Below are 27,006 nucleotides of genomic sequence, written 5' to 3'. Positions count from 1 at the left end.
AGTGAGAATCGCTTTTGAGTAGATGCATAAGAATTGAAATCAAAAAAGGAGCAGCGGTCTGTAGATAGGCATCATAAGGCTAGACCTAGACTGCTGAGGCAGTCCATTTGTGTTCATGGGATGAGACGTTTGAACCCCACCACTCCGCCCGCGACAGTTACACTTCAGGAATTGATAGATCGATGTATCCAAAGTCACTGGCAGCTGAAACTTTTTCAAAACAACAGGGGCACATAATCAACATAAAGCGGACTTAATCCACATTTTTGAGAAAAACTTCAACTACAGTTTGGTGATAAAACGCATGTTTCGGTCATTTTAATTATGTCAAGGCTCGAGACATGTTTGCATTAATATCGGTCGAATTTGAAATTAAATGAAGATTTTTTGGTAACTTGCCATGCAGTTTCACCTAACTACCTCAAAGGAACTTCATTCTTTTGATCTGCACTTGATTCTCAATTGTACAATTCCATTTTGAGATTGTCTTTAAAAATCATTTTCATTAACGTTTTAACTAAATATATATTTTATTAATTTTTTGTAGTATTATTTACTAAACAAGCTCTTGAATTTCTTATTTGATTTCCTGAACAAAATTGTTTTTTTTTTTTTTTTTCAACTGTCAATTTCCTGAACAAAATTGGTTTTTTCTTTTCTCTTTCCCCCAACTGTCAACTTTTGACTCCAATTGAACATAAATTTGGATTGGTTTAATTCTTTAACGGCACCAACCCTCCGCACTCATGGTTTAAGTGCACAGTATAAATAATTTTTCCAAATTGAATTTCTGATTTTTTTTTTTTTTTGGGTGAGCGTGTCGAGGGCAGAATATTGCGGCAAAATATTTGCTTCAATTTTCGATTTTTCAGTTGAACTTTGAACGCAGATTACACAGGTCTCAATCCAATTTGTTACCTGCTTGACATCCCCACTCGTGCTCTAAAATTCTTAAAAGTCTCTTCGCTCACCTAACTCCTTTGTAACTGATGGCTGAGATTTTTCACGACTATATATTAAAAAAAAAAAACTTCCGAAATTTTGCTAAAATCTTTCTCGTTTGAGAGGCTAACTAATGATCTATCAGCAATTATGAAATTAAAAAGTTTAAAAAAAGTGTCATGTCATTTTAGCTCTTTATTAAATAGTGGGAAAAAGTCATTTCCATCCTTAGAGTTTGATGTAATAATTTATTTCATCACAATTTTTTAAATAATAACTTAAAATATCCTTCCGCTAACTAACCATTAGTGTAAAGCCGTTAACTAATAATTTATTGCGGGCAAAATAAGATTTTTCATTAAAGTAATACAAAATTTATTAATTTATTCTTAAATGAAGTCAACGATGATATAGTTTGATATAACTATTGAATAATTGTCATAAGGAACAAACTGTAATTGACACATATTTTTAAATCATTGGAAGAAAAACTCAAAAATACCACCCACTTTTTTGAGCTTTGCATGTGCATAATATCTTATTTATCTTCAACTCAATTTAAGCTATTTTAAAGTGCAATTAGAAAGTATACTTATATGAATAAGAAATTGTGATATTTTTGGTACTTAGATTTAGGATTTATAGGGCTTTCACACCTCCAAAATAAAAAGAAGTGAAAAAAATTGTTTGAAATATAAGTTTTTCATTTTTTTTTGTATTTCCTATTTAGTGGGATTAAATAAAATTATTTTTAGTTAAATGTCAACTTTTACTTATTTTTCTAATTTTCTATTTGATGGAAAGTCAATTTTTACCCTCAATGAATTACTAACAAACAACATTCAACTAATGGTGAGTTAATGAAAAGATATTTTGGGCTATTGTTTAAAAAATAAGGATGAAATGGGCTATTGTATGAAATCATAGGGATGAGAAGAGATTTTTCCCCTTAAATAGTAGATAAACTTTAATCTTTGTTAAAATGTCATTTTTCCTAAAAAAATAAAAATTTCAATTTATTCCTGAAATTTGTTGGATTTAACCATAAATTTCGTAAATTACAAAACCGTTAACTGAGATCACGAAAGTTATTATTAAGGGGAAAACTTAAGGGTAAATGGTGATAGAATGTGAATATGCCATTAAGGGTTAATTTTTCTTTTCAAATATAAGTATAAAAATGGAATTTTTGTTGGTCAAAGTGAAATTTATTAAAATATTTGTGCGTATTGAAATTTATTAAAATATTTGGGTGTTACTGAAATTAACCTATATATAATATGATGAAGTTTTGACTTATAAAATGAGTTAATTGACTGTTAAGGAAATGGGATAAAAATGCAAATTTGTCCCTTTGGCTGTTCAAATTAATAGAGATAATAGAATTTTGAGGGGTAAAAATTAAAATTTTCATATTTTATAAGGGTAAATTGACGTTTATTATTTTAATTAGGGAATTATTAAATTTTACCCTTAAAAAAATTATGGTATATATTAATTATCAGTCATTAATATAAAAATATGTCGACTACAAAGACTTGGTCGAATAATTTTGAAATAAATTTATTTAATTAGTCACTTGATGAGTTTGAATCATGAGGAGATGTGAGGTTAAACATCAATTTAAACTTAATCCACCCCACTTTCTAAAAATAATAAATAAATAATTTAAAAAATATTACAACTAGATTAAGTAAAAAAAAAAGAATTTTAGAGAAAATCAACTAGATTAAGACCTTTCTATAATAATAAATAATCTAAACATGTGAATATTAAGTAAAAGGAAAAAGAAAATCAACTATATTTATCGTAGCTAGCATATGAAGCCTGTAGACTTTAGAGTTAGTGGTCGGTCGTCACAATCTAAAATTTGAAACCATGGTCGCTGTGTCATCATATTTCACATGGTCTAAAACATTGCGAGACTCATTAAAATATGTTACAAAAAGGGAAAAAAATTATTTTTAAAAAAAAGCCCAACTCGTCTGCGGGAATTAACTTTGTTTAATTTCCACAGAGATATTGATTTGGTCTTGATACAACTCATGGGGAGTCAACGGGTCAAACACCAAATAGAAAAATCCACAAATTCTCGTTAAAAAATAGGTTGCCGCTAAATTTATGTACGCTACAACTAGTGATTCATAATTAAAATAAGTCTGGCGCGTTCTATCACGCAAGAAACTTTCGTTTTTCTCATTTTTTTAAATGGTCAGTCAGTCCAAAAGTCCAAATTCTAATTAATTCCACCCGGTCTTCGCCTATATATAATCTCTCCCTTGTTATCTAGTCTCATCCACGAGCTAGCTCATCCAAATTCCCAACGTTCTATCTATCAAATATATTAATTAATTAATTAGCCATCTCATCTCTGATCTCTCTCTTTAGTTTCTCTAAAAATTCTAAAAACCCTGGTGTTCGATATATTCAATAACATTAAAGATCGATGGACGCACACGTGGGAGGTTTTAGCTCTGGAAATCATCGTCAGCAGAGTGAAGAAGCGATCCTTGGCGTGAGAAAAGGTCCCTGGACTGTTGAAGAAGACTCTTTGCTTATGAACTACGTTGCCATTCACGGTGAAGGTCGCTGGAACGCTGTCGCCAGCTCTGCAGGTAATTAGTACTAATTAATTACGCCATCATCCTCTACCACAAATAACAAGAAGGAGAGTTTCTCATATCACGTACTATGAATTTGGTGTGATCGTGCAGGATTAAACAGAACGGGAAAAAGCTGCAGATTGAGGTGGTTGAATTACCTGCGCCCAGATGTTCGACGAGGGAATATCACTCTTCAAGAACAGCTGATGATTCTTGAACTCCATTCTCGATGGGGCAACAGGTGCATCTTTAATCTGTGATTAATTTCCTTACTTGGGGGGTTGTCTTTAAATAATAATAAATAAATAAATAAAAAGCTAATTTCTAATTCATCGGTGGCTTGAAATACTGTAGGTGGTCAAAAATAGCACAGTACTTGCCCGGACGAACGGACAATGAGATCAAGAATTACTGGAGGACGAGGGTTCAAAAGCACGCGAAGCAACTCAAATGTGACGTTAACAGCAAACAGTTCAGGGATGCCATGCGTTTCGTTTGGGTGCCCCGTTTGATTGAGCGGATCCAGGCTCAATCCGATTCAAATTCCTCGGGCCAGCCCACTTCGTCCACCACCACGTGTACCGATAACAGTACGACTACTAATCATGCAGACCTGGCCACGAGTCAAGTTTCCGATTCAAGGCCGGACCCCAGTTTCAGGGCCGATATATCGGGTGCCCAAGTCTACCCCGAGTCGGACTTGAACGATTCTTACAACCTGCATTCTGATTGGAATTATTCACAAAACGGGTTGGACAATGCATGTGAGTCATGGGGCTGGTCTAAACCGGGTTCGGATACGCAAGGATTTGAGCAACAGATACAGAACAACAATTGGTTAGGTTGCGGGGACTCCTTGGAAAGCTTGTGGAATGAGGAGAATATCTGGTTCTTGCGACAGCAGCTTTACGATGATAAAGTTTAGCACTTCAGCTTTCAGAAGATGACTTAACGTGCTTACGTGACGCATCAAGTTAATTGAACAATTTTAGAATTTTTATGAGATTTTATAATTTTGCTGGCGGTAATTACGGCTCACTTAGCAAATTAATTGACAACCTTGGTGTACAGATACATATATAGAACCGTATGAATAATATGTAATATAAAGCGGGTGCCACAATTAGATATAGTATCTTCCAAACGACACCGTTGGGATGAAATCTTCAATCACTACAAGATGCTAGCTCTTGAAGTTTATACCGACTATTTGAGCTCATTTGTGTTTGTGAATCTCATCCTATCCGTACACGTCTGGAATCTTTTGCCTGAGACACAATTAGTTAATTAATTTAATTGCTTGTATTACTTAATTTCAAGATTAATATACAAAACTTGCTCATTGCTTTATTTTGGAAATTGGAATTCTAATTTGTTCTTAAACGGTGGCCATACTTTTTTATGTACTTTTTTTGTTTGTCCTCAGTTGTCATAAATTCATTACATGGCACATGTAGTTGCAAGCACTCACTCATATGCACATGAATACTATTTGATTGACAATATTCTTCAGAAGAAACAGACCTATGTTAGAAAGAAAAGAGAAGATATTGATTTTCTGAGCTTAGAAACACGAACATGATGAAGGCATTGACATCGAAACAGTCTCTGGCAGCTGCATATGTTTAATAAGATACAACTGTTAATTTCCTCGACCGAAGCACTAACTGCCGCAACCCTTGAAATTTTAAACTCTTTCACTTTTAAAGTCTAACGGGCAATCGGTCATTAATTTAACCCGCATGCGTTTGATTTGTTAGTCAATCCAGATGTACGAGTTTATTTCAAAATCAAATCAATGATCGGGGGAAAAATCATTTTAATTCTTTGAAAAAGTACGGCAAAAAAATACAGTCACACTTGACAGTTAGTGCAGGGAGGAGGGTACAGGAGGAAAAAAGAAAAAAAAAAATCAAGATTAAGATTTTTTTCCCATCTCAACTTCTAAACTTAAAAAAAAATTAAAAAAAAAATTAATTTTATCTATATATTCTATTTATATAGTATTACTACATGACACGTGATATAAGATTATTAAAATTCTAGTCCAAGCAGCATCAGCCGCCATAAGTGATCGAGCTGACTCTTTGAAGGCTTTTGCTATTTGTGCTTTAAAAGAGGAAAAAACGAAAAAGAAGAAGAAATATTATATATAGCCCATGAAACGCGGTGGCTAGTCTTCCAGAAGTAATTGATGGTCAATTGTTTATTTGTTTAATTGTCTCCTTGGTGGGATGGCTCTGCGGATGAACAAGTGGAAGACTTTATAATTACAAGCTAAATAATTTATATAGAATTAATGTTGTCATTGCTTACGTTAGCATTATATCGGGTGAGAGTACTGTTCTTTATCCACTCAACAGCAGATGAAGTGCATCATGATCATCTGATTGAGAGGTTACGGACCTGACTCGTTTACCGTTTAGCTGTTAATTAATGCAACTTGCTTGAGCTGCCTTAATTAATCTTTTTACTTATTAATGTGCCGATTTTTTTGCATGCTCATCATGCATGCTATGAGATAAGGGTTTTAATATGACTGTATGAATAATTCACTATTGAATTTACCAGCCCGCAGATTCACTATCTAGGCTGCTAGTAGCCAGTAGATAGGGTTTCTCTTCTCTCTACTCGACAACCTTGAAAAATTAAAGTTAATATTTAAATCTTCGAGTTAATTATTTTAAAAACACTTTTACACACTCAATTACCCTCCTCCGACTCCAACACTTAAGTAAGAAAAATTGTTAAACAAGTTGCTAAACATACATTCTAACTAAAGTGAAGCCGTACCAATATTAGATATTAAACACCAAATTAACGCAAAGTAATTTCCCAAACACACGGGATACAAACTGTTGTTACCAAAAAATTGATATGATGCCCAAAGCCCTAGTCCAAGTCATAAGATGCTTAATATGCACAAGAATAAATGCAAGAAACGAACTTGTAAATTTAATGCATGGACAAAGCATTTACAAGATTAAATGCAAACATGCTTGAAACGAATTTGCAAATTTAACATATGGACAAAGTAGGAATAAGATTAAATCTTGAAATGAATTTACAAACTTAATGCATGAACAAAACATATAGAAGATTAAATACAAGCATGCATCAAATTAAATGCAAGACAAGGGAGCTCGCATTGAAGAGCAAAAGCACCGATTGTTTTTAGTTAAGTAATCCAACAGAAAATTAAAAGTAAGTTAAAAGCGTTTCCAAAACCAATTTTTCTCCAAGAAACTATTAGATCCAATCCGAAAATATGTTCCAAAAAACAATTTCTAAGAAATTTTTTTTTTTGAGTATTCTTCCAAAACTATTTTTGAGAAAACTTTTTAGTATTCTTCCAAAAATATTTTCAGATTCATTTCAAGAAATATTTTCAAATTGATTTCAATAAACATTTCCTGAAATAATTGTCAAACCTATTTCCATATTATTATTATTTTTAAAAGCATTCTGTTTTCTCACATTTTTCCTATTTATACATTCTAGACTATAACAATCTTAAGATATTAGTTCTCCATTGGTCACTGTTGTACTCCATTCCCACATTACTATTCATAATAAATTATCGTTTAAGCCTGAATCTACTATTCAACAAAACGAGAGTCATAGTAAAAGTTGCAGCAAGAGCTTATAAGTTTTATCAATGTCTAAATATGCTTTTGGACTCTCGTCTCCAGATCACACAACAAAATGAGGCGGATCGCAAACGCAAACCCAAACAAAGGAATTGGTTACTTATGCGGAGATGTGGCTTGGTTTATATAAGATATTTATAATGAGGCAATGGAGGAACATTAAACTTGCAGGTCCCATATATATTTAGCTCCGAGCCGCCAGTCCCCACCCATATGAAATGCTGCTTTAAGGGCGCACGTTGGATATTTTGATTGTGTGGCGAATTTCTGGATACCATTATATAAATTAGATCGTCAGGTACATTCCACTCCATTGAGGCATAAAATGCCTAATGATATAGAATGTATACTATATCAATTGGAAATTGGAGTACAGCTATGTCCTGTCCACATTATCTTCTCTTCCCCACCATCATTTTTGAAGATTGGGTTCAAGAGCCCACAACCCCAAGTGCTCTTGAACAAATTCTTAGTTGCGGTCTGAGGGTCCCTGATCAGATTGATAAATAATCCAGTACCTAAAACGCCCTTGTGAATTAGGTAATTTTCTTGTTTATTTTTGTTTTTAATTTTAAAAGATGTATGTTTGGGAAGGAAATATAAGGCCAATGACGAAGCGCCACATGTTGATATTTAAGAAATTGATTTACCTCAGGTACCTTGGGTATCCTGGGTACCCTGAATACCTCAACTACCCTAGGTGCTTCGGAGGATACCCCGGGTACCATGTAAGGATATAAAGGTCGGAAAAAATGTTCGTAAAATATCAAGAGATAGATGGGCTCTGAATCTCAAAAAGATCGGTTGAATATGTGTCAAAAAATAAAGAATCAGCAAGAAAATCTTGTGCTACAAAAGAGGAGACAGCCGCTGTCGCGCCAGCAAAATAGCCAAAAGGTTGATACTATGACAGTTGGGACCACCAGCCTTTTCTTGCCACGCCTGTAAATTTACAATGGATTTTCAGAGATACACGGGACCACTCCACTACGTCTAACATGTGAATACGCCTCAAACTTACTCTCCACGCATATTTTTGAAACGGCCAAGCCACCATACGTATGAAAAATAACGATATTCCTGACATGACAGCGAAGAACGCCAATAAAATAGCACTAGGTGGCACGGCAACCATGACACATCATATAAATACTCATGTTTAATTTTTATCAAGTAAGTTAGCACTTACACCAGAAAAACCAAGGTTTGTCCAACCTAAAAACTTCCATTACCAAGAGCTTGTAAGCTCTCTAACCTGAGATAACCCAACTCTGACTGGAGTGTCGGAGTGTGGTTGCCGGCCACCCTCGACTCCACTTCTGACCTCTTTTTTCGCTGTTTCGCAGGTTTAAGACGATTTTGCCAGCCTTCCGCACCTGAAGTCAGACCCCTGCCGTATCTGCCGCCATCTCAATCCTACTTCATTCCACAAAAAACCTAAACAGCTCGTACACGCCGAACAAGCGAGACACCCCACTTCCCTCAGAAAAATAAATTTATTGTTCTTAGCTCGGTTTTGTGGTTTTATTTCATTGACCCAAAATATGCTAAAAACAATGTACTAATGGGCAAAGCTGAAAATATTATTTTAATCCTCACCTCTTCTAAGATTTGAACACAAGTCATTTTCTTATTTTTAAACAGAGGGTATGACGATAGACATATTTTCACTGTTACATTTTATCTAAGGTTGGAGGGATCGTTAAAATAATTAATCGGTAGCTCAAAGAAACGTAGTTTTTATGTCCGATAAATCAGCTCATGATTCATTAATGCAAGTGAAGAAGTTGGGAATTGTGGAGAGTTTGAGGGCAAAATAAGGTCATTGTAGTCAATACACTAGTACGTTTTCGTAGGTCCTGTCCATACTCGAATCTTCACATTTGGATTGGCATATTATTATATATTGAGACCTCCACCACATGGGGTTCTCATGGCTTCAAAATCCTATTTTCAATTCATTCTCTTCCTTCTTTCTTTGTCAAATTTTAGTCTCAAATGTTGTTCATTAAGGAATGTAGATAAAGAAACGGATTTCAACAAATGGGTCTCGTGGAACATCCAAAATCATCAAAAGAAGGCTCTGTGGCAAGCAGAGTCAGTCAGCCAACAAGTTCCTGGAGCTGGTGGCAGGGTTCTTGATGGCAAACTGTGGAAGGCTGAAACGAACAAAGTGAGAATAACTGTTTGTCAGAATGGGACTGGAGATTTTAAAACCATCAGGGAAGCAATTAAGAGCATTCCACCGTACAACACCAGGAGAGTTATACTGGAGATCAAACCAGGTGTTTACAGGTATATAGATATGTTAGCTGATGTATTGTACGTATTGTAAACATTATATTAAGTAGTGTTTATGGTTAACTAATCAAGCTTTATGCATTGCGGATTTTTATAGGGAAAAAGTTAGCATCCCAAAAACGTTGCCGTTTGTTACATTCTTAGGGAATTCCAGTGACCCTCCAACCATCACTGGGAATGATACTGCATCGGTTCCTGGAAGCGATGGGAAGCCATTGAAGACATTCCAAAGCGCAACTGTAGCTGTGGATGCCGACTATTTTGTCGCCATCAACATGAAGTTTCAGGTAAACCTACCTGTTAAATTATGTTATATTGCCGGGATGAAAGGCAAGTCGTTAGCCCACATTGTCTGGGCAAAATTATCCACATTTCGGAACCTTGTTAATTATTTCAAAACTCTGAAAAGGTGTCCAGCAACTTACAATGTTTTGGGTGACATTCAGGCTTGAAATTAAGTTAGAAAAAATGACTGCCCTGTCTTGGGTTATTTCCTCGGCGAAAGAGGTCCCCTTATGCATGTGCATGACAAGACCAGACATATAAGATTCCGTTGCCATAACAAAGCTCCAAACAAAACCACCCCATCTGCTGTAAACTTGGGCGAATCAAAACAACACCGCACACACATATGCTCACGCTTTTCTATAACAAAACACACGCACACATGTATATAATATTTATTTGTAATAGCGTGATTAGATATAAGTTTTTGGTTAATCGTGAAAATGTTCTTAATTGACCTTTTGTAAGCAGTACGTGCGACTGTGTCCATTTTCTGAAGGAAAAAGAAATGGGGGTGGCGGCAGTACATTTACATGTATACATATATTTGTGTAATATTAATTGCAGAACACGGCTCCACATGTGGTTGGATCGATGGGAGAACAAGCCGTTGCACTTCGTATTTCAGGGACTAAGGCTGCGTTTTACAACTGCAGCTTCTATGGTGCTCAAGACACGCTTTATGATCACAAGGGCCTTCACTATTTCAACAACTGCTTCATCCAAGGATCCGTTGACTTCATTTTCGGCTATGGCAGGTCACTCTATGAGGTGAGATTAAACACAAACTAAGAGTGCAGCTCCTGACACTGCACCGGTGCACCCTTTGTATTTAATTTCCAAAAATATTCTCCTATATTAATTTATAGACAACTGATTCAATAAAAAGTAAATTACAACTAATTCATTCTTGTTAAGTTGAATTCAATCATGTTTTCTTTCAAATAAGTTTTTGTTTCAATAAGAACTCTACTAGCCATATACATTGTAATAGAAAAAAATGAATTATAAATTCAGAGAAGCAAATAATTAAATGTTAAAAATGTAAGTTATATGAGTGTTTAATTGAATTTCTTTCTATTAAAAAGAAAAGAAAAAAAGAATTAATTTTACCTCTTGGCTATTTATGTAATTTCGTTATCGAAAAGAAAAAATAAAAGTTTCATAAGAACTTTAGAGGGGTGTTAATAGCAGGAGATGAGTTGAACAGAAACCAACCTGATGGGACAGACCTTAAATGGGCTAAATTATAAGACGGCCCATATGAGAAAGGGTCCAGAATGAGATTGAAACTGGATAAGTTGAAGAATTATTTTATTGCTCCAGGGACAGCGACTGGTTAACATTATTATGCGTACAGAATTGCTATTTGAATTCCACAGCGAAGAAAAAGGCCTCTCTCACAGCGCAAAAGCGTTCCAGTTCCTCGATTGACAGTGGGTTTTCTTTCAAAAATAACGTGGTGACGGGAAGCGGGCTTGTTTATCTTGGTAGAGCTTGGGGTGATTACTCGAGAGTTGTGTTCTCCTTCACATTCATGGATAAAATTGTTCTTCCTCAAGGCTGGAGTGATTGGGGCGACCAAAAACGTGATACGTAAGTTGTACCAAATTAATTTCTACAGATACCAACTGAGACAATAAAACTGAATGCCGACTATATATAAATTTACTTTGAAATATTCATATTTTCTTGCGCAGTAGAGTGTTTTATGGAGAGTACAAGTGCAGTGGACCAGGAGCCAACTTGACTGGAAGAGTGCCGTGGGCTCGAATTCTCACAGATGAAGAGGCTAAGCCGTTTATAGGGACTTAATACGTCGATGGGGATACTTGGCTAATTAGCCCTTGAGAAATAGAATTTGTAATCCAAGGTCGTCGTTGAAATTGTTTACATTGATTATATTATCATGCGCCGAGCGCCTTTACTTATTATGTAATTATTTAATTTGTCATAAATCCTGAAGATCAAATGAGATGCGATGAGCGTTTCTGCATCAAAGACTGGATCGATGTAGCTGGACATGGATATTACTGTATTAACTCATAATTTCCTATTTGAATTAATGAAATGGTGAAATTAAGAAGTACATTCTTCTTAAACATCATATAATATATATATACATGTGAACAAAGTACACATAAAATCAGCAAATATTCGTATGCAGCTTCAAATTTTATGAGATATACTTGATTTCAAAGGTTCGATCCTATTATAACATAAATACATCAAAGCATTTGACAGACTAGTACGACATGTATATGTATATGAGTTAATTATAGAAATTAAATTTGGATGGATGTGACAACAGCATGGCTTCTAATTAAGGCCATGTGTAACTTTCTGCAGTTCTCCACATCTGGACATCGTCGTCGACTCCTAAGAAGGCACTACAAAACGGAAGAGCTTTCCAGTCGTCTCCAACATCACTATAGGCGGCGGCCTTTGTGTCCCGGCCTCCCTCGCCCTCAATGGTTACCAAAAGATTGCAGCGCCGGCGTCCCATTATTAGCGCTTCAAATAGCAACAGCAAAGAAGCCATTTCTTCTACAAATTAAATGAAGAACACAGCACGCAGCATCAACCTGTGTTTTTGTCTGTCGTTTCCTATGTTTAATTAATTGTATGGGCGGTCAAGCTTTATGGCCATGCAATTAATTAAGAAACAAAAGTAGCTGCTTCTTCATGCAACAAAGATTTTTTATTTTTCTCTTGAGAAATAATACTATATACATATAAAGTGAGACGTGAACTTCTTATCTTGTAAGTTAATATAGGTTGGCGATCCAAATCCAATTACCCTTTCATACGAGTCAACGATCGTTGTACAACCTTATATTATTTATATCTGTCGAAGGAAGAGAGAGATTTTTTCTTTTGAAATTAAAGAAAGATATGGATGGATCTGTATAATGTACACTTACTTTAACGTTTAGTTTTTATTATTAATACTATTACCTTCAAAAGTGGAGGCCGCCAGTGGCAGATCTAGAAAAATAATTTGTCGGGAATTGAGTTACATAATAGTAAAATTTTAAAATTAAAATTTTGAATGTATAAAATATTTGTTAATACATTTATAATTGGTCTCGATGTATTTTCAAAAATAAAAAAATGTTTGTGGTGATAACCTATCATTATTTTTAATTATAGAGTGGGCTTTTATAATTCTAAAAGTTAAAATTTAAATTTTGTGAGTTTATAAATTTATAGAGTTAATTTTAATAGATTTAATGGGGGCTAAATAGAAATATTAAATATTTTTTTCTTTTATTCTTAGAATTTTTTTTAAGCCGGGGGCCTATAGCCTCCACTAGTCACATACTGCATCCGCCCCTGGAGGTCGCCCTAGGATTTGAACTCGACTAGTCATTTAACTAAAACTGCTTAAAAATTATTTGATTAAATTTTGAGGGTAAATGTATTTTAAAGTTTAAGGTGGCGTTTGTTTTTTTTTTTATATATAAAATCTGAAAAAAAAAATCTAACTTAGTTTGAATGTCTAAATTTAAATGATATATTTACTTTTTTTCTAAATCGCCAAAAATAAATATTTTTATTAGATTTTGGTATGGTGGGCAAAAAGCACAGCCGATCTAGGTCCGCTGGCTTCGACCCGGCTCTCATGTGACAAGGGCTCAAGAAAAAAAAAAGCATGCCAGGCCCAGGCCCACCATTATAAAAAAAATATAAATTAGAATAATATAATTAAAATTAAAAAGTAACTAAAAAAACTTAAATTCTTAATTTATAAATCAATGATTATTCAAAAAACTTAAATTTATGATACTAAACTTTTTTTTGTGTTAATTAAATAAGAGAACATTTGAATTAGAGAATCTAGTATTAAGGAAAATTAAAGTTATGAGCTTTTATTTGCTTTATTTGTTATTTTACTTTGAAATATTTATTTTTTAATGTATTTATAATTATAATAACTTGTTGATCATTAATTTATTTTAAACTTACAACAATTTAAAAAATAAATAAAGCCCAAATCCGGCCCAGGCCCTCATGCTAAACTTGAAGTGGGCTTGGGCTTGAAAATGCCCAAGCCCAAGCCCGCCTTTTGCCATCCTTAGATTTTGGGTGTGTAAGTGAAAGTTACAAAACCAAACTAAGAACAATAAATTATTTTTATCAAGGAAGTAGGGTGCCTAGCTTTTTCGGGGCGTACAGACTGTTTTGGTTTTTATGGAGTGAAGGAAGAGTGAGAGGGTGGTGGATATGTTGAGAAGTTTGATTTCAGATGCGGAAAGCTTCTAAAAGTTGCCTTAGACCTGCAAAACAATGAGAAAGATGTTAGAGGTGCAGCTGAAGTGGCCGGTGACCACACTCCGACGCTCAAGTCAGAGTTGGGTTTTCTTATGTTAGAGAGCTTGCAAGCTCTCAATAATAGAGGCTTGAGGTGGAAGAAGCTTCAGCTCCTGAGGTGTGTGTATTGGCTCTTATGATAAAAATAAAACTTGAGTATTTTATATGGTGTACCCCAGCTGTCGTGTCATTTGACGTTATTTTACTGGCGTTTCTTGTTGTCATGTTATAAATATTCTTGTTCTTCATATGTGTGGATGCTTGGACGTTTCAAAAAATAAGCGTGGAGAGCAAATTTGAGGTGTATATACGTGTCAAGCGTAGTGGGGTGGTCCTGTGTACCTATGTTAAAGCTACTGAGAATTTGCAGGTGTGGCAGGGGAAAGCTGATGGTCCCAACTGTCATATCATCAACCCTTTTGGCTTATTCTCTGGCGTGACAGGCTGTTGTCCCTTCTTTTATAGCACGAGATTTTATCATTGATTCCTTATTATTTATTAGAGACTCAACCAATCGTTTTTAAGATTATGTCTCTTTCATCCATTGATACTTTTTTAAAGTTTTTTTAGACTTTTTTACCATTTCTCGGCGTACCCCGAGTATCCCACATAACACCTAGAGTACTCGATGTAGGCCAACATTCTTGTGATGACTTTAGCTACAAAACTCCATATCGACACATGGCATTTTTCTTTACTCTTCTACTTTTCTCCCAAATAATAAATGTTAAAGTTGTTTTTTTAACTTAAAAAATCTAAAAATTAGTATTTTTTTACATTTGTGCCCTTACAAATTATAAATGTTAAACAAATAATAAACATCTTAAAGAACATAATAAGATAATATATTATTATAACATATATCATGTTCAATTGAATACAACCCTTTAATGTTCTAAATTAATATATGTTAAATCAATTTTATTGTAGTTTATGATGTTTTTATATGAAAAATATTCAAAAAATTACTAAGATAAATAATGCTAATTTGAAAAAAAATAAAAAGATAAAAGTAATGATAGTCCACCACTATACTATCACAAGTTATAAACATGAGTAATAACACTAATTATTAAATTTCATTTAGGTAAGGTTGAAAATAAAGTAATCAGAAAGAGAGATTTAAGAGAATATATGTTAAAGATATCATTTAGATTTTTTAGACTAAACAAAAAAATAAAAAAAAATATTGACTTAAATAATTTAATCACATAAAATTTTTATTAAATTTAAAAAACAATTATTTCTTCTATTTAGCTTTTGTCAATGACGGGTTGGTAAATCCATGAATTTTATTGTAATATTATATACATTAGGTCAAGCAGGATATTTTTAGAATCAGTAGCAGGCATCATGCTGTGACGTGTGGGGTTCGGCTTGTGGGTATCATTTTTCATGTGAAAGACTGCAAATATTCTTCATTGAATGGTGTATCATCGGGATAATGAATTGTTCAAAAAGACAATTAGGACTCCTCATCAAACAATCCAATTAAGGGAAATCCACCTAAGTACGTAAGTATCTTAATATAGCATAGAACTTGTTTTCGAGTCATTATCATTTGTCACCTAGATAGGTAATTTAGAACATGCGTTTTTACAAGCCAGCTACTATATGGTTGATCGAACTACCACGACTTTGAATACTATTCATCATTGTTGGTGAGAGATCAAAATTAGGCACATCGTGACTATTCATGATATAAAAAAATTGATCATAATTGATACATTTGTATTTGCATAACTGCTATCGTTATACATTGCCTTCAAGTGGTTTGAAAGATGTGATCAATTGAGGATATCTAAATCTGTATGCATTTCTGAATATTTGGATAATTGTCATACGCCCTCTTGGTTTTCCATTAGGATTGCTTTTGTGCAAAGACATAGGGTGCGTTTGGGATTGAGGTGCTGTAGCTTTTAAGCTACAGCTGCTGTGAAAAAAAAACTGTAATTATGAAACAAAAATTAATAATATATAATAAATATAAAATTTAAATAATAATTTTGATAAAATTATTAAAGATATAATAAATTTTATATTATACAAGTGAAAAATCATAACAATATAGCTTAAAAGCTACAACAGTTAGTGTTTACCAAACACTTTAGTGCTGTAGCTTTTAAGCTACAGCTGCCCAACCTCAATCCCAAACGCACCCATAAATGTGTGTATGTATATTTTGCTTTAAAAAATGTAGAAATTGCTAATATGCATAATTTTTAAATGGAGTCGTCTGATTCATGCACCTGAATTTGTAAACATAATTGGGTCAACTGATTGTGACACAAAACCAATTTGAAGATAAACCGTAAGATCTGTGACATTTGGTAACATGCAAGTTTCCTAGGTCTACCTAATTAAACCTGAAAAAGTCTTAGCTAATACCATTATAGCAACATAACGGTTGAACTCAATAATTTATGAATATTAGGTTTCAAGGCCACTAAGGATAAAACAGTAAAATGATGAATAAAAATGACATTTGACTCAAATTTTTAGGGGTTTGGATAAGTTTTAAAATATAAGAGGTTCTAAATATGTATTTTATTTTATTTTCCAAACAACAGAGGAGTTGTTTGACTTACTCTTTCTCTCTTTATATATACACACCTTTTTATGTGGGTGTCTTGTCAGCTACACCTAAAAATGTCAATACCCTTTGCACAGTGCTACATGCTTTGTACGTAGAGTACAAATTTAGCGGTGGATACAAAGTCATACAGCAATTAGGATCACATTGTCAGCTAATTAGAATAATTAATGTTAATACATGTACCCTCCCATTTTTTACTTGAGGTCGATACAACAGATGGAGGTCTTACCTGTACACCCAATAAACAAAAGATGCATTGAAATGGAGCTGAAAAATGGGTATTTGTCAATCCCACCCCATACTTAAGATTTTATATATTAAAATCTAAAAAACTTTTATAAACATTAATTTAAAATGGAGCTGAAAAGGGGGTATGATCATCATCAGTTCATAGGGCCAGAAAGATTTTATATATTAAAATCTAAAAAACTTTTTATAAACATCTTCCTTACATCAATCATAAATAACATGTGAAGACAATTACATAGAAATACCAGGATACGTTCTACTAAATTTCTTTTTTTTTTTTTTCCGACCAAAAAAACAAAGAAAAAGGACAGCTAATTGAGTTACAATATAATTACCACCCCTTGACTTGCCTATGCACATAATAATTAATACAGCTATATGTAGGTCGTCACAACCCCGTTTTGTCGCCGGGTCGAATCTTGAAGAGGTCAAGACGGCTCTCCCCTAATCGCAGAGAGTACACAGCTTTCTTATATTCGCCCCAAGTGAACGGCATATATAGACTTGGCCTCTGAAGCGACACCGTTTCCGGCAAAGAAGTGATCCACGCATCAAGTGGTGGTGCCCCAAAGTACACCATCGACATTCTTGAATTCAGTGAGTTCGTAATTGCCCTATGCCTCACGCTTCTAAATCTCCCGTTCGTCAAAACCTTTAATTCCCCAGCATCAGAAACGTTATAATTATAAATTTATAATTGGAATGTATTCATTAATTTTTATTCGGGTATATAAAAAATAATACAATAAATGATGATTATGAATTATGATAGTTGCTGACCTGCAAGGCATCGCCAACAAGGACGTAGAAGCCGGTGGGGTCCGGGGGAACTGGAACCCAAAGTCCATCATTCAAACGGATTTGGAAGCCGCCTACATTGTTAGATCTTAACAGGGTCAAGATCTGAGGGTCAGAGTGGTCGCCAAATCCTACACGACTGTTGTGTGGGTCCCAATCCTCGACAGGTGGATAATGATTCAGCCGGAGTATTGAATCACTGTGAACGTCTCTGATGAGTCTGCTGAATACGAACCTGTCTCGGACCCCCAATCCCTCAGCCGCAAGATCAAGAATCTCGCACGTTAAGCCTCGAACCGCGTGTACGTAATCATTCGCAGCGCGACTGCACAAAAAATAATAATAGAAAGCCATATTAGTACTGTCTTCTATTTTCAGATATCCACTGCTAGTAAATGTTTCAACACCGATATTCAGCCCACAATAAGCACCACAGTAAGTCCCGAACGGTGCGTTTTATTTGTAATATAAAAGGGCACTGTTTGAACAAGCAAACACACTGCACGCGCATCTCATCTCACGCATGCATCACTCTCACTCATGCATTTCACACCAAGCAACGAGTTCAATTGCAGCCAGTTCTTTGCCATCTTCAAGCTCTGCTCTTCATCGTGGGATTGCTCTGTCTTTCAGTTTTCTCTCTTTCTCTCTTTCTCTCTCGAGCGTGGGTCTCTCTTCGGTTGTGGCTCTCTCTCTCGCCTTGGGTCTGTCTTCGGCAGTGGCTCTCTCTCTCACCGTGGGTCTCTCTCTCTCGCCTTGGGTCTGTCTTCGGCTGTGGCTCTCTCTCTCACCGCGGGTCTCTCTCATCCGGCCTCTCACTCATCTCGCTGCTCTCTCCTTCGACTTTCTCTCGTCGTGGATCTCTCTCGCGCATCTCGTTGGGTTTCTCTTTCTCTGTCTGCCCTGTAGATAGTTGTAGCCGTCGTAATCAATTCGTGGAGGTAATTGGTTTAATTAATGCCCAATTTTGGTTGTAATAATTCCGAATGTGTGAAGATTCAATTGTGAAGTCAAATTTTTATATATTAAATCAATTGCGCAATAATCTTAAGGGTATCAATTGCGCAATAATCTTTATATATTAAATCAGCATCCATTGGAAAATTAATAAGCACATTGGGTTATATATTAAATAAAAAATCACTAAATTCCAATCAAAGGCATCTCGTATGCTGCAAATTCTGCTGGTATATATTAAATTTGTGTTCACAATTTGCATCACTAGTTAGTTTAGTTGTGTGAGGTTGTGCTGAATTATTTGTATTTTGTTACTTTCATTTTGTCAATGTGAATTATTTCAATTTTGTAGAAATAAATAATATGGAAAAAGACATCGAAGTTGAAGAGTTGGAGAAATTTGAGGAGAACGATGAGCCAATAATTGGGATGTCATTTGATAGTGATGTTGATTTGTTTATTTACTTCAAAGAGTACGGTAAAAGAAAAGGGTTTCCGATTTTGAGGAGAACTAGTAGAAAGGATAGTGATGGGATTCTTAGAAATGTGACTTTTGCTTGTGGGAGAAGTGGTGAAACAAGAAGCAAATCTGTGAATATTTTAAAGCCCCAACCTAATGCAAAAACAGGCTGCAATGCTAGATTGGGAGCTGGTTTAGGGGATGATGGAAAGTGGACAATTCGAAGCTTAAATCTTGAACACAACCATGTGCTGTTAACTCCAACCAAATCCAAGTATTTTCGGTGCAATCGTAGCCTCAATACATATGCAAAAAAAAGGCTTGATGTAAATGATCGAGCAGGAATCAGATTATGTAAGAATTATCAATCACTTGTTATTGAGGCTGGTGGTCATGAAAATGTGACATTCATAGAAAGAGATTGTAGAAATCATGTCCAAAAAGAAAGAAGATTGCGGCTTGGAGATGGGGATGCTGCTGCTCTTCAAAACTATTTTATGAAAATGCAAGTAGAAGATAATAGGTTTTACTTTAGTATGCAAGTGGATGATGAGGGACGATTAAAAAATGTTTTTTGGGCCGAGCCAAGGAATAGGGAAGCGTACAAGGAGTTTGGAGACGTTGTTACATTTGACACCACGTATCTTACAAATAAGTATGATATGCCGTTCGCTCCATTTGTAGGAGTTAATCATCATGGGCATTCTATTCTGTTTGGGTGTGGATTGATTTCACACGAAGATATTGAGACATTCACGTGGTTATTTCGAACATGGCTATCTTGCATGTCTAATTTAGCTCCTAATGGAATCATTACAGATCAAGACAGGGCAATGAAAGTTGCAATTCAGAATGTCTTTCCCAATACTCGACATCGGTGGTGTTTATGGCATATAATGAAGAAAGTTCCAGAGAAGCTAGGGGGTTATAAAGAATATCGTAACATAAGTAATGTCTTGCATTGTGCTGTTTATGATTCCCAGAGTGCTACGAAATTTGAGGAAACTTGGCACCATATGATTACAGAATATGATTTGGGGGATAACGAATGGTTACGAGGCTTATATGACGAGAGGCATCATTGGGTACCTTGTTATCTAAACAATACGTTTTGGGCAGGAATGTCATCTACTCAACGTAGTGAAAGCATGAATGCATTTTTTGATGGTTATGTTAACTCAAAGACTACTTTGAAGCAGTTTGTAGAGCAATACAGTTGTGCATTGAAGAATAAAGTTCAGAAGGAAGTTGAAGAAGATGTCAGGTGTCTTTCCCAACAAATGCCATGTGTAACCGATTACGCAATGGAGAGGCAAGTTCGAGATGTGTACACTATTTCAAAATTTCAAGAATTTCAGCAAGAAATGATTCGGAAAATGTATTGCGAATATGTCAATTCTATGGGTTGTGAAAATATTGTTAGAGAGGATGTCAAAGTTGGAGAGGGTAAAAAGAGAACCTTTTTTGAAGTTTATTTTGAAAAAGAAAATGGTGAAATACGTTGCAGCTGCTCAAGGTTCCAATTTAGAGGTATTCTTTGTAGGCATGCCATTGCAATCATGATCCGCAATGACGTAGAAGTACTTCCAGAAAAATATATTTTACGAAGATGGAGAAAAGATGTGTGGAGATGCCATAGTAGAGTGAAAACGAGTTATGAGCTTCATAGCTGTACGGATGAGCAAAAACGATATGAGAAAATGTGTGCTACTTTTGCGGAGGTTGCAAATATGGCTGCACATACTATTGAAAGCTCTAATCTTGTTTTCAATTGGATTGAGAATGTACGGGGGGATTTATCAAAGGCAATTCTTTGCGGAGATAATGAAGTAACTGTTGTTACAGGCCAAGGAAGTTGTAGTGTGGAAGTAGAAACAGTTAGAGATCCAGCAGCTCGGCGTCGTAAAGGTCGACCACCTTGTCAAAGAAAGAAATCTAATAAATTTTCAAAATCTAAAATAAATTCCTCACGTTCCAATGCAAAGGTACTTTTAAAATGTATTTTGAATTTAATTAAAGTTAAAAAATTTCTAACATAAAAGATGTTCAAATGTATGTTTTGTTGACTTTACAGGATGGACAGGTGAATGAGCAAGTGCCGACTGTGGTCCCAACACACGAGAACAATGTTGTAACGGTAGGTTTTATGGAATTCAAATGCATGTCGTTGATTTTTATTACTTAATCATAGACGTTTTTCTAATATATTATTGATCCACTGTAGGCATTTCAAAATCCTGAAGGAAGTTATATTGATATGAATATGTACCCACATGGAGTTATGGACTATTATAATGTAAGTTTTTCATAGTATGTGTTATGATTTTTTTATTATCTCTTCATTTAATGTATGTTTGTTTTAGGGTCTTATGAGCTTACCTCATATGGTTGGGGATAATGTTTATCTAACACCTACACAAAATTCTTGTACGGTAAGTGGTGATAAATTTAGTATTTATTCATATTATCTACTTTATTCTCTTTTATTATAACAAAATATTTAATTTTCTTTTTAATAGGAACCACAATTCCAGCAGCCTGGACATTTTCAGCAGCTACTCTTTCAGCAAGATAATGAATATGAAGTTGATAAGGAGTTTCGAAGTGATTTCGTAGAATAATCTTGTTTTTGTTCTTGCATGTTCCTTTATTAGATTTATATGCTACAGCTGTGTTATTATTTGGTCATGTGCTATTGGATTGGAATTGAGGGAGATGCTGCAAATCTGTTATTCCTTAATTGTGTGCTACTGGAATGGTGGATGGATAAATGATATTCTGTTATTTTTTAATTCTATGCTACTGGAATTCTGATATTCTTTAAAGTGCAGAAATTGTTTTATGTTATTCTGGAATTCTGGATGTATTCTATGCTACTGGAATTCTGTTATTCTTTAAAGTGCAAAAATTGTTATGCTACTGGAATTCTGGAATTATTTAAAGTGCAGAAGTGCATAAATTGTTATGCTACTGGAAAGTGCAAAAATTGTTTAAAGTGCAGAAGTGCAGAAATTCTGTTATTGTACTGGAATTCTGGAAAGTACAGAAATTGTTATGTTACTGGACTTCTGGAATTATTTAAAGTGCATAAGTGCATAAATTGTTATGCTACTGGAAAGTGCAAAAATTGTTTAAAGTGCAGAAGTGCAGAAATTCTGTTATTGTACTGGAATTCTGGAAAGTACAGAAATTGTTATGTTACTGGACTTCTGGAATTATTTAAAGTGCAGAAGTGAAGAAATTGTTTAAAGTGCAGAAGTGCAGAAATTCTGTTATTGTACTGGAATTCTGGAAAGTGCAGAAATTGTTATGTTACTGGAATTCTGGAATTATTTAAACTGCAGAAGTGCAGAAATTATTATGCTACTGGAAAGTGCAGAAATTGTTTAAAGTGCAGAAGTGCAGAAATTCTGTTATTGTACTGGAATTCTGGAAAGTGCAGAAATTGTTATGCTACTGGAATTTTGGAATTCTTTAAAGTGCAGAAGTGCAGGAATTATGTTATTGCTTTTTATTTGGTCAAAATATTATAATTATAAATGATTATATTTGGCTTTGCAACAGAGGAAAAATTAATTGATTCAAAGAAGCAAATGACACAGGAGTTATGGACTACCAACAAATTTATTGCAAAAAAAGGAATATCATTTCCCCATCAATACCAAAGTTATCTTAAAAACTGGTTCAACAAGTCATTGCACTAACAATACATTAATTAATTACACAACTTAAATATAATACATATTAAAAGAGTTATCATTATTTGCGGGACGTATGTTACAAGAACACTTGGTTGTTGTCTTCGCTGAAATTCTTGCTCAAGCAACTGAAATTTAAGAGATATGCATTCGATTTGATGGCCCAACTTGCGGACTTCTGCTAACAACATGTCAATTTTATTCTGATTTATAATACGATCTTCCATCCCTCTAAAATCATTACATTCACTGCTCTTCCAATCATCATCCCATTCAAAAGCCCCACATCCTTTGCACTTCCAAAACCTACGATTCGGATTTTCTTTTGTTCGTGAAGTTCGCAAGACCTTATTGTTGTTGCAGCATTTATCACAAGCTTTCAGTTGTGTTTGAATTTCGTTTGTGCTTGAAGACATAATGATTGAACAAATTCTGTTCAATATACACTTCAACCCAGATTCCTTCCAGAAAGAAAAAATGGTAGCCAATATATTAAAAACCAGCTTATTGATTTTTTTTCTCCCCCCCAAAAAAAGAAATACATCTTACTGCATTCATTCAGCTCAAATAAAATTATTTAATTTCAACTACAAAGAAAACAAAAAGAAGAAAAATATGGTCAAATGAGAAGAATGGGCATGGCTCTGTTCTTAGAAATGAAAGTGAATTGATGGAGTTGACTAGTTGGGGGTTAGTGTAAGTAACTTTAGACCATCAGCACTTGCAGGATTAGTGTAAGTAATTAAAATATGATGTTATTTTTTATTATCTCTTGTAACTTAAAAATAACTACGGGATAGTAACATAATGGCTAAAGATCTTAATGTTTCAAAACCTTAGTTGCACTATTACAACTCCATAATTAACTTTTTATTTTTCCTACCTGATTTAACATATATATTTGTTTTCCAGAGAAGTATTAAAATATGGTGACTTGATAAACTCAAATATCATGGGTAGAATGTTACTCTACGGCTTTTAACTCAAGTGGGTTGAGTCATGCTGGAGGTCAACCAAAACCCAAAATGTGGAATGAAGAATACTCAGCTCCAAACACACAGCTGACATATGCTTCAGCAGACTCTCGCACTAACTTAATGCGTGCATAGCTTTTTAACATAAATTCACTTCAGGAATAGCTAAAGCTATAATACTTTTAACCTTGATTCAGGACATAAAACCCCAAGCTTAAACAGATTGGTTTCAACTTGCATGACTAACTTCAACACGTGGAGAAAAAATTTCTAATATGGTAAAATTAGAGATTGGAAGTGTTTTTGTCTGTGCTTACTGTAAGTGAATTACCTGGGGGTTTTAAAGGGCTGAAAGAAATTTTTCTTTAGTTCAAAGCTTTGAGTATGCATACTTAATAATCTAGCAATTATTACTTACCAGTATATCAATACAATATTTTCATCTTTTAGTCCTATAACTTGTTGTATTTGTTAGAAATCATGTCAATACGGAAATCTAAATCAAGGGCACTGCAAAATTTCACACATCCGTCATGTAAAACAAAAGGGCCTTCCAACTGAACTAAAGCTATTTTTCCTGCAATTATGACCCAGCAAACATGAGAGGAACTAGGCAATCACATTTACAATCTTTACTAACTGATGTGATGAATAATCGAAATAAACTAGCTTTTGGATAATGCTATCACTCTCTACTCATCTTCAAACATAAAAGAACAAATTTCAAACTTAAATCTCTCTCTATCACTATGAACAGTTGCAATTTCACCCCTTCCAAAAGAAAATCATCCTTGTCCGGTAACACACAAATAAATAATTCACAATAGTCAATGACAAGCAATACTCACGAAATTTGCCATTACCTACACAATTTGAGAGCAGCAGAGACGATAGAGAAGAGAGAAAGCAGACCCACGGTGAGAGACCAACGACGAGAGATCCACGGCCAGAGACAAATGCCAAGCACCACCGCCGAGAAAGTTTGAGAATAGAGACGACAGGGAAGAGAGACAGCAGACCCACGGCCAGAGACCAACGCCGAGCACCCTCAGAAGGTTTGAGAACAGTGAGATTTCTGTGAGAGCAAATGGAGAAAAGTTGTGCGTCGCGTGAGATGGATTGCGCGTGTGTTGGGATTGCTATGTGTATTACACGTGAGTTGGCTCATTTTATAGTATGTCCAAAACGCACCGTTTGGTGCTTATTGTGGTGCTTAACGTGGGAAGAATCTCATTTTCCGTAAATGTTTTGCTATAAAAGGCAAAAAAGGGTGACCATTACTGCATCCCAGATCCTATTATAGACGCAAAAAAAGGCATCCACTTTTGATGGCTTTGAATTTATTCGTGATTTGAAGTAGAGTTCATGATTTCTTTATGACTATATCACCACGATCATAAAAATACAGCTTTCTACGTTAGCAGGTGTCATACACATACTCTATTTCAAGCAAGCAATGATGTGTATGTTACTGTCTGGGGTCAGAGTGCCAGGCAAAGTAGAGGATATCTGCTCTACAGGGTGCTCCAATTCACATTTCACAACCATATGCAGCTCAATTACAATACTATGCTATACAGTTCAGGAATTCAGAGATCGTGATCATTATTTGGTAGCTGTAGCCTGTAATTTAAACATGGTCAAAAAAATATTATAATGCAGATTTTGAGCAAGCAGCATATGCTGAATGACAATAATGCACGAGAACAAAGTGAGTGAGAAAGAGATATATTGAACTAAATTTGATTGACTGATCATGCTGATTTTTGTTGAGTCGAAAATTAAATCCTCATTAAGAAGCATCCTATGTAGCAAATAAATTGTTTGACATTATCTAAAAGGAAAGCTCTTTATTTTAATTTAAAGATTTAAACTCAGTTGAAACCAGGGGCGTTCTATAGATATATACTAATCTAACTCTTGATTGGAATTGCACGTGTGGCGCTTCACACAATTCATAACCAACCAAGCATCTTTTTTTTGCTTCAAATTTCAAAATGTTGTTCAATAAATAAGTAAATTAAATAAAAGAGAATTAGCCTCCTGGTCCCTTTGACGATCAGATTGAACCAAATGGAGCCCATGAAAGAGTGGCGTCCAACCAATTTTAAGGGCCAGAATTTTTTACCAAAGAGGACAATCAACAAATCATTCTTCTTCTTCTTCTTTTTTTTTTTTTGTGTAATACCATGAACCCGAATCCACGAAATCAGAACAATGACAGCAATAATAAAAAATTATAAAGTAAACCATTGAATTTAGTAAAATATAAAAGCAACTTGATTTTGAACTATATATGATTTACGTTTATATAATTCTTTTTTTTTTTTTTTTGGATAAAAGAAGTCATCCACCTTGACCTTCTCATCGGCAAAGTTATATTCCCTCGTATACTGGCTGGCCCCAAAGTGCCAAGAATATGAAGTTGTTGCAAGTGCTGTGTAATGAGCATGAAATATTTATAGACACTAGACAACGATCAAATTAAACACGCGACAAACTGAGCAAAAACCGCGGCAGCCTGTATCTCAGTTACGAAACAACATACAGAAACAACATATCTCGTTGATTAGACTTGCTAATCTAATTTATCCATATGAATATTTCCCAGATATATATCTGTGCAATGCAAGAAAAATTAATGACGATATCAATCTAAAAAAAAAAGAAAAGAAAAGAAATTGTATGAGCATGACCAAGAGGACATGAAAGAAAAAAGTACCTGAATTTTAAAGGATCATTTGAGATGGTTTTGGATCTTTCAGCAATGGAGGTAGGATTTGCATGAAGAAGAAGATACTCGAGTTCACCAGAATCACCATTGAAGCCGATGTTTCTGCTACCATAGCCCAAAGGACAGGCAGGGCCAGCTCTTTGTTTCTCCCTGACTGGTTTATCAAAAAAATCAACCCCTTCGTCTTCCAATCTCGATATTATCTCCCTAGGCACCCCGTGGTTTGTCACCTTAAAGAATCCGTACTCCTCGCATGCACTCACAATCTGCTTTATTAGCAACTCCTTATTTTCCAATGAAAGATCAATCGTAGGAACACCAACCGCCCTCGTTTTCTTGGTTCGTATTGCGGATGCAGAAGCCACAACCATTTTGATTTTTGATTTTGATGTTTCAATTTTTTAGCAAGAAGCTGTGATTTCGGTTGGTTGCTTGGGGTTGTGTG

The 27,006-nt window shown here is 34.8% G+C and overlaps 4 protein-coding genes and 1 long non-coding RNA gene across 6 annotated transcripts; 3 read left to right on the top strand and 2 right to left on the bottom strand.

Moving 5' to 3' along the window:
* Positions 1–3,242: 3,242 nt before the first annotated feature.
* Positions 3,243–4,603, top strand: LOC102615104 (transcription factor MYB78). The gene is made up of 3 exons (XM_006492394.3): positions 3,243–3,557; positions 3,657–3,786; positions 3,900–4,603. Exons 1-3 carry the CDS (start codon positions 3,389–3,391, stop codon positions 4,468–4,470), a joined length of 870 nt encoding a protein of 289 aa, XP_006492457.2. The 5' UTR covers positions 3,243–3,388; the 3' UTR covers positions 4,471–4,603.
* Positions 4,604–9,128: 4,525 nt separating this feature from the next.
* Positions 9,129–11,854, top strand: LOC102614801 (probable pectinesterase 53). The gene is made up of 5 exons (XM_025093060.2): positions 9,129–9,490; positions 9,594–9,783; positions 10,349–10,552; positions 11,142–11,377; positions 11,482–11,854. Exons 1-5 carry the CDS (start codon positions 9,129–9,131, stop codon positions 11,594–11,596), a joined length of 1,107 nt encoding a protein of 368 aa, XP_024948828.2. The 3' UTR covers positions 11,597–11,854.
* A 5,220-nt stretch (positions 11,855–17,074) lies between these two features.
* Positions 17,075–27,006, bottom strand: LOC102614515 (gibberellin 2-beta-dioxygenase 2). Its single transcript, XM_006492392.4, has 3 exons — positions 26,550–27,006; positions 17,721–18,063; positions 17,075–17,592 (listed from the first exon to the last, which is right to left on the bottom strand). The coding sequence occupies exons 1-3, from the start codon at positions 26,930–26,932 to the stop codon at positions 17,329–17,331; spliced, it is 990 nt and encodes a 329-aa protein (XP_006492455.2). The 5' UTR covers positions 26,933–27,006; the 3' UTR covers positions 17,075–17,328.
* LOC127901450 (protein FAR1-RELATED SEQUENCE 5-like) lies at positions 18,167–21,971 on the top strand. Of its 2 annotated transcripts, XM_052438791.1 has the most exons (6): positions 18,170–18,679; positions 19,048–21,140; positions 21,230–21,292; positions 21,380–21,451; positions 21,519–21,587; positions 21,675–21,971. In XM_052438791.1, the coding sequence occupies exons 2-6, from the start codon at positions 19,059–19,061 to the stop codon at positions 21,774–21,776; spliced, it is 2,388 nt and encodes a 795-aa protein (XP_052294751.1). In that variant the 5' UTR covers positions 18,170–18,679; positions 19,048–19,058; the 3' UTR covers positions 21,777–21,971. The 2 variants fall into 2 exon arrangements, with proteins under 2 accessions (XP_052294752.1, XP_052294751.1); XM_052438792.1 differs by lacking the exon at positions 21,519–21,587 and having other exon boundaries at positions 18,167–18,679.
* On the bottom strand, positions 22,761–25,072 carry LOC127901451 (uncharacterized). The gene is made up of 2 exons (XR_008053601.1): positions 24,691–25,072; positions 22,761–23,314 (listed from the first exon to the last, which is right to left on the bottom strand). It is a non-coding gene; the product is annotated as an uncharacterized LOC127901451 (long non-coding RNA).

Source organism: Citrus sinensis, chromosome 3 (genome assembly GCF_022201045.2).
Source record: "Citrus sinensis cultivar Valencia sweet orange chromosome 3, DVS_A1.0, whole genome shotgun sequence".
In the NCBI taxonomy this organism is placed as follows: Eukaryota; Viridiplantae; Streptophyta; class Magnoliopsida; order Sapindales; family Rutaceae; genus Citrus; species Citrus sinensis.
The sequence above is the reverse complement of the archived record's forward strand: the minus strand, read 5'-3'. Positions and strand labels throughout refer to the sequence as shown.